Source organism: Suricata suricatta, chromosome X (assembly GCF_006229205.1).
Source record: "Suricata suricatta isolate VVHF042 chromosome X, meerkat_22Aug2017_6uvM2_HiC, whole genome shotgun sequence".
NCBI classification, from domain to species: Eukaryota; Metazoa; Chordata; class Mammalia; order Carnivora; family Herpestidae; genus Suricata; species Suricata suricatta.
The window spans coordinates 82,051,691-82,063,511 of record NC_043717.1 but is presented as its reverse complement, the minus strand read 5'-3'; the positions used below and the strand labels follow the sequence as shown (position 1 = coordinate 82,063,511).

Below are 11,821 nucleotides of genomic sequence, written 5' to 3'. Positions count from 1 at the left end.
AGGTAACAAATCAGTGGTATTTCTATAAGCTAGCAATGAACAATCTGAAAATGAAATAAAAGCTTCATTTACAACATCATTGAAAAGAATAAAATACTAAGGAATAAAATCAACAAAGTCTAAAACTTGTATACTGAAAACTCCAAAACATCATTGGAAGAAATTAAAGAAGACCTAACCAAATGGAAAAACTTCCTGTGTTCAGGGCTTGGAGGGCTTAAAATTGTTAAAATGGCAACATTCCCCAAATTGTTATATAGATTCACAGCAAATCCTACTAAAATCCCAGCTCCTCCCACCCACTTTGTCTTGCAGAAATTGATAAGCTGCTCTGATCTTAAAATTCATAGGGAAATTCGAGGGTCCCCAGATATCAAAAAAAATCTTGAAAAAGAACAAAATTGGAAGACTCACACTTGCCAATTAAAAACCTTCCTACAAAGCTATAGTAATCCAGACTATGTGGTACTGGAATAAGGATAGACCAACAGATCCATAGGGACAGAGCTGAGACCCCAGAGCAAACCCATACTTTTATGGCCAACTGATTTTTGATAAGGGTGCCAAGACAGTACAAGGGGGAAAAGAATCGTTTTTCAACAAATGGGTGCAAGGAAAACCAGCTATCCACAAGAAGACTGAATTTGGACCCTCGACCTCTTACCATATACAAAAATGGAAAGGGATCAAAACCCATAGAACTCGAAGAAAACACAGGTGCATATCTCTAGGACCTTGAATTAGGCAAAGTCTTCTAGATAGGACATCAAAGCACAAGCCACAAAAAAGAACAGAGGTACGTTGGACTTCATCGAAATGAAAATACTTGTGCTTCAAAGGACGCCATCATGAAAGTGAGAAGGTGACCCAGAGGAGAGGAGATGTATGGAAATCATCTGATAAGGGACTTGCATCTAGCATATATAAAGAACCCTTACAACTCGATAATAAAAAGACAACCAATTTTTTAAAAGTCGGTGAAGAATCTGAACAGACATGTCTCCAAATAAACATGAAAATGGCCAATCGGCCCATGAAAGATGCTCAACCTTATCAGTCATCTGGGAAATGCAAATGAAAACCAGGAGAGACCACTTCATACTCACTGGGAAGGGGATAATCAAAGAAGCATATAATGACAAGTGTTGTCGAGAATCCCGAGAAACTGGAATCCTTATACACTCTTGCTGGGGATGTAAGGACTGCAGCTACTGTAGAAAATAGTCAGGCATGGGGTGCCTGGTGGTTTGGTCAGTTGAATGTCTGACTCGTGTTTTGGGCTCAGGTCATGATCCCAGGGTTGTGGGATCGAGCTCCGCATTGGGCTCTGCACTGGGCATGAGGCCTGCTTAAGACTCACTCTCTCACTCTCTCTCTCTCTCTCCCTCTCCCCCCCCGCCATGCTCTCTCTTCCCCTTTCTCTCAAATAAAAACATAAAAAATTAAAGCAACAAAAAGAAAGAAAAGTCTGGCAGTTCTTAGAAATGTTAAATGTAGAGTTACAACATAACCCAGGATTTCTACTCTTAGGCACGTGTCCAAGAAAACTGAAAACCTGTCTACCCAAAAACGCGTATGCGAGTGTTCACAACATTAATAACAGCCAGAAGATGGAAAAAACTCAAATGCCCATCAACTGATGAGTAGATAAAATGTGGTGTATCCATACAGAGGAATGTTGTTCAGTCATAAAAAGGCATGAAGAGCTGATCCATGCTATACCACGAAAGAACCTTGAAAACATATTAAATGAAAGAAGCCAGTCATAAGAGGCCATGTTTTATAGGATTCCATTTATATAAAATGTCCAGAAAAGGTCAACCCACAGATATAGAGAGCAGATTCCTGGTTGTAAGGGGCTGAGGGCTGACTGATCGGCATCAGAGAGTGGCTGCTGATAGGCAAGGGGTTTCTTCATGGGGTGATAAAATGGTCCAACATTCATTGTGGTTGGTGATGGTTGCATGGCTCTGGAGATACTAAAAACTGTTGAATTGTCCATGTTGAGTGGGTTATAGACCATGTGAATTATAGATCAATGAAGAGGAAACAGAAAAAAAAGCACAATGGATGGACTATGTTTTAAAACGCCATACACAGGCAAATGACTCTGAAGGACTCAGTCACCACTTCAACCAGGAGTTGGATAAACACACATACACTTAGAGCGTGACCATTAGGTGGTTGAGGGCTAGAAAAAAAACCTTTAATGTAACTCTCAGGATGGGGGAGAGCCTTTTACGCAAACCCACTCCCCACGCCCAACCAGCTTTTATTCTACCCCTTCCCCTTGGTGTTTTGATAGCCGAAATGGCATACTTTGAGAGTAAGACCGAGGTGGAAGATCACCCACCAGTTTGTGGATCAGAAACCTACAAGACTTTTTGGCTTGTTCATGTTTTGAAGAGTTTGGAAATTCCTAGGACTCCCATCCACTGCTTGGATTCTTCATCTCAGATAAAAACCAGTGTTTGTAGATCAAAAGCTTGGGTTGTTACACTGACCTATTTCGTTTGTTGATTAACCATTGAGTCATCTCTAGTTCCACGATATGGCGGTCAAGGTTCCAAGGCTAATGCTACCATGGCTGGTTTCTATTTCGGTTTTAAGGAGATGTTTATGAGATTTATATAGGCAGGCAAATCACATAAACATGGTAACAATAACAATCCCGCCGTCCACAGAGACGATCCTGCCGGTTACCAGGAGAATTTGCATGGACTTATTTTCTCTCTGGGTTGTCACCACAGCAATAAACAAAGTCAAAGTCAAAGTCAAAGATGACTTATTCTGGTTTTACAACATGTTCAAAGACTACCAAAACAGTAGCTTCCAGGGGAAATTGAAATTGGATTCGAGCTTCACTGGAAAACAGTCAGGATAGCAGAAATGTATTCTTTGGATGTGAGTTAATTTGTAGAGGCCAAATAACTTCATGAAATCATCCGACTGTATAAACAGTAATACCTAGCACAGGTCGGGTTTCTGAACACACTTCCCTGGCTTCCTCTAGTATAGCACACCTGGTTCTCTATAGCTTGCTGCCCTTCGTCTGAAAGCTGGGAGAAATAAACCCTCGTGAAACTGTGTCACGACCCAGGGGACTCACTGGCCACAGGACACAACATTATCCCTCATGCTTCCCTTTTTCTCCTTAGCCATCGACAACTCAGGTCCAGTCCTTCCACATATGTCTCTTGTACTTGGCGTTTCTTCTCCATTCTTGATCTTATCTGGGAGGTTCGGGCCTCATAACTAGATTACTACAGAAGCCATCCCATTGGTGTCCACGTTTCCATCTCTCTCCGCCTCAGACACATTTGACAGCAGTGTAAACGATTAAATATCTGAAAGTAACAGTTAATCAAATGATCTATCTGTCTAAAACTCCTTTGACTAGTTCACCCCATGTTAGTCCTAAGTCCAAACGCTGTCAGCGGGGCATTTGAGGCCTTCCACCATCTAGGTCCAAGCTTTCATTCTGGGTTTGTATCATCTTCTATGCCCTTGAACAAAACTCCTCTCCCCACCATCCCCTGAACTCCTGCTGATTCTTTTGCACCTTTATGCACACTGTTCTTTCTGCCTAGAATGCCCTCCCATCCTTAAAACGCCCATCCAGGGCTTCCTGTTGTCCATGAAGCCATCCCTGAACATCACATGCCACAGCGATCTCTCGTTCCTTGAACGTGATGAAAGTTAAGGACACTGTTGTCCACTGGCAAGGCTCAGGTAGGACTTTTCTCATCTTAGGTTGTCGATTCTCATACTACATTAATCCTGTGTGTATCTCGATTCTTCGCCCACGTTGTAAGCTCCTTGGGTGCACTGGCCAATTACTTGACTTTAAAAAATTACCCACCACACAGAACACTGTGCTGGGGGCTGTGACATGGGACCAGCTGTTGACTAGCGAGCACTAAAATGTCCCCAAGATGCCTCATTCTAGGTGACAGTTCCTTACACATACACACCAAATCTAACCGCTTTCAGTGTAAAACTAACTCTACAGGTTACTCCAAGATATTAAGGAATTACAAATGGCTTCTGGAAGACTTCTGAATCCCCTATGAAAATACAAAGTTAACCTTCAATAAATAAGTTCGTGCTCCTCTCAAAGCTTCAAAATGACACGTAAAGAACAATGGCCAGCCAGGAACATCATCCCTAAGCTTTACTTGCTCACAAAGCATTTTTAAAAAGCCAAGGCTCCATGCAATTAATTTATATTTCAGTGTCTTTTTTTTCTCTGCAAAATAGGCTAAACTATATAAGGAAAATACGTCTAAAACTTTACATGAAAGGCAGCCAAAATTACGTGGCTAATTCCAGCAAAAGAAGTTCTTTACATCTCGGTTTCTCCTGAATGATTTAGGCAGTCTGAGACGTCTCCGTAATTAGCAAAGTAATCCCTAGCTAGCAGTTGTTAAGTCTGCGGTGGGTGCGCACCCAGACCCCCAACAATGCTGCAACCATCAAGTTCTATCAAAATACCTGCTAATCTCGCAAACTGCAAAAAAAAAAAAAAAGAGTCATTTCAAAATGCCTGCCCGCCTCTGCTACTTTAAAAGGTCTGAAGTTGCTTACGGTGTACTCACTGTAAATTTGCAGAAATGTTTTATCTAGTTTCTTGGATGGCCCCGGATGACAAAACTCGGAAAACAGACGCCTCCTTCCTAGGGAGACCTATGCCATAGATGAACCCTCATCCTGTAAGTTGGCGAGAGAGCGCCTTGATTACCTAGCTTCAGTTGGATCAAGACTTGAAGGAATGATTGTTTTTTTGGTATATCTAGGTATAGCCTTTCCTTGTGAAATTCTCCTTTTTAAGTAACTCTTTTATTTCCGTGAGCCTTGCCTTGACTACTAGCAGGCAGGATTTCAAGGGGCCGCCCCAATTTGAAATATCCATGTTTTCTGAAACTCTGAACAATTTTGTGCTCTCCAAGGATTGGCCTGATCAGGACTTGAGCTCCCTGTCAAGAAAAATGCTAAGTTCAAAGTATTATTTCCTTCGCTTCTAATTACAAATAAGTTTTACCTTTTATTGTGTTCCATGATACAATTTTACATAGTACCATTGTTCTTTTGAGCAATAATGAAGCAAATTGAATGGACGTGTGTGAGCTCTGCTTCTCCGTATATAGATTTACCTAAAAAAGTACAAACCAAGCACAGTGGTGCAATTTTCCAGGCACTTTCAAGTTGCTTAAATATTTACAAATACGTAAGCACCCTGTTTGAAAGCATGAAAATTTTGGCGTCAGGAAGAAACACTCCGATGTGTAGCACATCTTTACACTTTAACATTTGCACAGCTCCGATTATTCCTGAGAAAGGTCAGTCTCGTCACTTTACAGGTGCACATCAGCGTATCTTGGAAAGCCATAACCTCTGTCACTCGATGTACCGCTAATCGCACAAAATACATGTAACGTGTCCCTCATCCAAGGGGAATGTATGGTGTCTTCTTGTAATATCTAAAACAAACAAAGGACATCTACATGTTTATCATGAAGCATAATAGCCGCGGTCAAGAAAGTATGTGTATATGAAATTACAGGCATATTTCAATTTGTCACTGACACTTAGCTATTTAAAATGACATAAAACAGAAAGAGCAAAGAATAACATTACCGACGTAAGTCTTCAAAGCTGTATTACAAAGGCCGCATAGCAAAAAAAAGCAGAAAAGATCTGGTTACTCATTAAGAAAAACAAAAGACTGGAAAATGCAAAATTCAAGAAAAAGTGAGAGGCAACACAATCTTTAAAATATTTTTTAACGAAGACTTGTAACAAGAGCTCTAAACAGCAGTTCTCAGAATCACCTGTAAGGCATTTCAAACACATAAGATACCCATGCTCCTTCCTGAGAGGCTTGGAAAATAATATTCAGTCAAGTCATAAGTGCGTATTTCTTTTCGAAGGCTACACTCCAATGATATAAGCTAATCGATACAGAGGATCTTTCATGGAAATGAAGAACTCCATACATACAAAATAGAAACGTTATATCCCATAAGTATATAAACATATATATTCATATTGATGGAGATATTTAAAAACTTTTCCATTTTGCGTGATCAAAAGCAACACAGAGCTTCCGCTTGGATTAGATGGAAGAGAAGAATCCCATACACATCACACACCTGACCTCCTGACCACGCGATCCCAACTTAGATCTCAAGCTTTCGATGCTTGCTTTTCAAGTTGGCTTCGAAAATTCAGTATTAAGCCCACAAACTGGTCTCTGGGCACAGTAATGAGTCATACCATTGCAGTTATTATAAATCATGTCTTATAGAAACTCCACAATAATTTCCTCTTACAAAATTTGCAACTCGTGACATTAATTTCAAAGACCAGCAGAGCTTTGAGGAGTGACTCATTGTTTATCCATGCCTGTCAGATATGACAAACCAATATGGGCCTCACTGGGTAGAAAACAAAACAGACCAGACTCGCAGTGGCCCCAATTCTAACTAATTAAGAAATGTGCAATTGTGGGGCGCCTGGGTGGGTCAGTCGGTTAAGCATCTGACTCTTGATTTCGGCTCAGGTCATGATCTCATGCTCTGTGTTGATAGCATGGAGGCTGTTTGGGATTCTCTCTCTCTCCCTCTGCCCCTCCCCCGCTTGTTCTCTCTCTCTCTCTCTCTCTCTCTCTCTCTCTCTCTCTCTCTCTCTCTCTCTCTATCAAAATAAATAAACATTAAAAAAATAAAGTTAAACTATGAATTACAGATTTATTTTTTGAGTTTATTCATTTTTGAGAGAGGGAGCTCAAGTGTGGGCAGAGAAGCGGGAGAGAGAGAGAGAGAGAATGATAGAGGGAGGGAAGGAGGGGGGGGAGAGGGGGAGGGGGGGAGGGAGGGGGGGGGGGAGAGAGAGAGAGAGAGAGAGAGAGAGAGAGAGAGAGAGAGAGAGAGAGAGAGAGAGAGAGAGAGAGAGAGAGAGAGAGGGAGAGAGAATGAGAATCTCAAGCAGGCTCCATGCTGTCAGCACAGAGCCTGACAGCGGGGCTCAATCTCACGAACCATGAGATCACGACCTGAGCCAAAATCAAGAGTTGGAGGCTTACACTGGAATCTCCTCCTGAAATCATTATTGCACTATATGCTAACTTGGATTTAAATTTAAACACATAAATAAATATATTTAAAGAAGAGTTGGAGGTTTATCTGACTGAGCCACCCAGGTACCCCTACAATGAATAGTTTTAAGATAATAGAAATCCCCCTTTTAAAGTCAAAAGCCTGAAGAAGTTTTAAAAATAACTGTGCATTGTGGTATACTATAACGGACTACACCAAAACGGGCCAAGGAGAAGCAGCCCGTACATCTTTTGTCAAGTAACCATTTACAGAGCACAACAGAATAATTTGTATTTCACAACACAGCTGCACTTTATCTTATTTTCTATGATTTTATTTTCCTTTGGGAAATAATGTATCTTAAAGTGTGACTAAAAAAAGGCTCTCTTTTGCAAGACTCTTAACAAGAAAGCCTGATTATAAAAACTCACTATGAAGTCAACGTTTACTCAAAACACAGCACACCTAAATATGACACATTAGGACAGGACAGCTTGCATAAGTAAACACCAACAGAAACTAAGACTTTCCTGGGTTAGCTATCAATGTATAATGTCAAGGATCTAAAAAACAGGTCTCTACAACTAAATAAAATAGCCACAGCTTATGGGAATTAAATGAGCCAGATGGGAAACAGGACCATCTATTTGTAAGGTCCATACTTCAGGGAGAAAAGAACTTTATTTATGACGATGACTGCTCTAAATATCTTGATCATCATAATAGCGGTAAATTGAATAGTTTGGTTTCAATGTGAGCAATGTAGAGTTCAAGGCTAAGTCATGCAGTTGTATGCAAATGGAGTAACTGCAACGGACTACACACTAGCTTAAAATAATGTGGATCACTGTTGTGTCTTTTGGGAAGCAGGTTTTGCTGATTTTCTATGGATTATGAAGAATAGAAACCCATACACTAGACAGCTCTGAACAAATTATATAGTTACTTGATAAAACACGGCTTGGAACAGTGATGGTAACAAAAGGTATACCGCTACGCTACTGAGCTTGAGACACAGACCATAGGGGCGCCTGAGCGGCTGTTACACATTTAACTCTCAATTTAGGCTCAGGTCATGATCTCACAGTTTACGGGTTTGAGCCACACATTGGGCTCTGTACTGGCAGTGCAGAACCTACTTGGGATTCTCTCTCCTTTCTCTCTGCCACTCCCCTGCCTCTCAAAATAAATAAACTTTAAATTAAAAAAAAAGACAGAGAGATACAGAGACACAGACAATAAAGGAAGTGGAATGATTTCCTATCTTCCTAGTCTGGATCACCGCCTGGCTTCTTTGGGAAGGAGACAAAGAAGAACCTCTAAAAGTGGAACACAGGGAGGAATAAGCAATAGGACACACACTCCTAAAGGGGCTGACAGAATTAAAGATGGCAAAAAGATGAAATAGAACGCTGATTCCAGACTCCTCAAGCCAATGAGTCTCAGACACACAGAACAGGCAAGTAGGAGGCTGCAGCAGCCAGTCCCACTGGGGACAATGGAAGTCTGGGTGACTGGCTTCTTCGTATTCCAAAGACTACAATCATTGGAAAACAAGACTCCTGGGGGAGCCTGGGTGGCTCAGTCAGTTAAGCGACTGACTCTTGATTTCGGTTCAGGTCATGATCTCATGGTTGTGGGATTGAGCCCTGCTTGGGATTCTCTCTCCCTCTGCCCCTCCCTCTCAGCTCTCTCTCAAAAAAAAAAAAAAGAGGAAGAAAAAGAAAGAAAAATAAGACTCCTGGTCATTCAATGCAGTCTCGTGTTAACTACAAAATAAATTCAGGGAGGTAGAGCTTGACTCAAAGTCAACTATCCTGTTTTCCTAGAATCTCTCTTCTCTTTTCCTCATCATTTCCATTCAGTTCTTTGGACACTAACTGCTGCTGGCTTACTTGTAAGCACCCGCTTGGTGTGACAGTCTCATATGGGGGAATGCCTTCATCAAGCAGTTACTGAAACGCAGCTACCAGGACAGAGAAGGTTCTGGAACCAGCTTTACGAATGTGTTCTCAGGGCGCCTGGGTGGCTTACTTGGCTAAGTGTTCAACTTTGGCTTAGATCATGATCTCAGTTTTGTAGATTCAAGACCCGCATCGGGCTCTGCACTGGCAATGTGGAACCCACTTGGAATTCTCTCTCTCTCTCTCTCTGCTCCTTTCCCATTCCCACTCTACTCTGTCTCTCTCAAATGAAATAAATAAAAAAAGAACGTATTCTCTAAAGGGTTGTAGTTACCTTGTTTCTTTTAAGAAGTGTTAATTTCTTGGGGTGCCTGGGTGGCTCATTTGAATAAGTGTGACCTTGGCCTGGTCATTATCTCACGGTTCATGAGTTTGAGCCCCGCACGTCAGGCTCTGTGCTGACAGCTCAGAGCCTGAAGCCTGCTTCAGATTCTGTCTCTCTCTCTCTGCCCCTCCCCCATTCATACTCTGTCTCTCTCTCTCTCAAAAAATGAATAAACATAAAAAAATAAGAAAAATAAGTCTTAATTTCTTAAAAATTCAGAGTTTGAAGAGTTTCTGAAGCAAATATTTATCTTACTGAGTGTTTTCATTAGCAAGGATATGAAGGTGACTTTAATTATAAGCTTACTAGGCTTAGTAAACTGAGGGACTAGACCATAATGCTAGGACTTTTACAAACATGTTAAAGATATTAAAATACTTGAAGTGACAACCTATGTATAGAGTGGTCAGGACTCTGACATAAAAATGAAGTTTAGGGGCGCCTGGGTGGCTCAGTCAGTTGAGTGTCCGACTTCAGCTCAGGACACAATCTTGAGGTTCGTGAGTTCAAGCCCCACATCAGGCTTGCTGCTGTCCGTGAAGAGGCTGCTTCGGATCCTCTGTCCCCCTCTCTGTCCGCCCCTCCCCTTTTTGTGCTCTCTCAAAAACCCAGAAACATTAAAAAAGAATGAAGCTTATGAGAATAACCCAGGAATACTCTGGTTTTAAGATAAACAGGTGCGTAAAAGTCCTAACTGTTTAACTATGACATAATGTGGCTAAGTGGTAGACAAGTTTCGTCTTCCTTATTTTTCAGGTTGTGGCTTTAATAAGGTGGCTGCAATCATCAGGAACACTCAGTCATAGATGAAAATGCTAAGAAGTTTTATGAAGACAGCAGTTTTGGCAGGCTGTCCGGGCATTAAGACAATTCTCAGGTTCTGGAAGTCCGTCAGAACCTCACCTAAACAATAGTGTCTATAGTTTCTTGTGGCCACGACAGGGATATTCTTTTAGGGATTCGGCTCGTGGGCCCATCATTTCACTTCTTTGGGACTTCTTGAGAACCTCTTAGCCACGCTTACAGTAGATCAGGTCCGATTGGCTCCACTAATTACTTCTAAGAACAAAATGGCTTATTATGGATGATTGCTTTAGCCATTGCTTCGGACAATTACTTGCAACCCGATCTGCACTGTACCATTGAAACGATTAAAGACAGTGGGAGCAAATGTGAAAATACAGACGGGATCGTTTCAAGGGATCACACGTCAGACTACCAGATTTTGCTAGGTAACACTTCCGGGGCCCCAGATCACGTTTGCATTTTCAACCACACTCATACTTGCCTGCTCGTGGATGATGTCAGACAATTCTTTCACCATGTCTCTGAAATTTGACTTTAGCCCTTCATGGTACTCAATTTGATCCTCTTTAATTAGCCTCTCATTTAGTTCAAGGGCAATGCTGCATGCCTGTATGAATTTCCTGTGGACAAAGAGCAAAGACCAGAAGGGTTTCGTCAGTTTTTCCTAGAAAGCCTCACGGACCATCAATCTGATATTCACTTTAACCATGACTTGCCTAGAAGGAAGATTAGAATCCTGTATTTGCTCATTGTGTCTTTGCTAATGCCACTTCCGAGGTCCGAAATACCTTTTCCTTTCTTTCCCACCTTTCCCTTCTGGTTTCTTACCTTCTTTAAAGCCTGGTTCAAAACAGAGGCCTTCTAGAAAGTCTATTTACTCAGTCACTTAATACTGTATCAGCTAAAGTTGTGGTAATATTAATTTGCATGTGTAGACAATGAGTCATGCCTTTTTTTTTTAATGTCTTTATTTTATTTTGAGAGCCAGAGCCAGAGAGCAAGTGGGGGAGGGGCAGAGAGAGAGGGACATACAGAATCTCAAGCAGGCTCCAGGCTCTGAGCTGTCAGCACAGAGCCCGATGCGGGGCTCGAACCCACCAACTGTGAGATCACGACCTGAGTCGAAGTCGGACGCTTAACCGACTGAGCCACCCAGGTGCCCCTGAGTCATATCTTCAAAAGTAATTTATTTGGGTTTACTATGTACCCAGTACAGTGCCGGGTGCTACAGGTGAGAATTATCTGCCCGGGGCTGGGAGCAGGGACAAAGATGGGGGAGGGGGGGTGAAATCAGTGAAGGGTTTTGAGAGGTATAAACTTCTATTACATAACGAGTAAGTCACAGAGACGAGAAGTACAGCATAGGCAATAGAGGCAATAATATTGTATTAACATCATATAGTGACAGATGGTGTGAGCACACTTCCCGCAGTGAGCACTGAGTAATACACGGAATTGTCAAATCAGTGCGCCATATGCCTGAAACTAAGCACACTGCATGTCAACTACAATACTTTTAAAAAGTGGGGACAGCTGATGACTGATCATAAACGTCGTTCTCCGTCATTTTGTGTGTTTCTATATTTAAATGTCCACAATGAGAGTGTAGGTCTTAGGGACAAAGTGCC

General features: G+C 41.7%; 1 protein-coding gene across 2 annotated transcripts in view; it reads right to left on the bottom strand.

Moving 5' to 3' along the window:
* Positions 1–5,003: 5,003 nt before the first annotated feature.
* The window catches only part of DOCK11 (dedicator of cytokinesis 11), a 203,363-nt gene continuing 196,545 nt past the window's right edge, over positions 5,004–11,821 (bottom strand). For both annotated transcript variants that reach the window (XM_029930641.1, XM_029930643.1), the window contains 2 exons: positions 10,675–10,813; positions 5,004–5,480 (listed from right to left, as the gene is read on the bottom strand). In XM_029930641.1, coding sequence (XP_029786501.1) covers positions 5,355–5,480; positions 10,675–10,813 — 265 coding nt within the window. In that variant the 3' untranslated portion in view covers positions 5,004–5,354. The remainder of the gene's footprint in view (positions 5,481–10,674; positions 10,814–11,821) is intronic.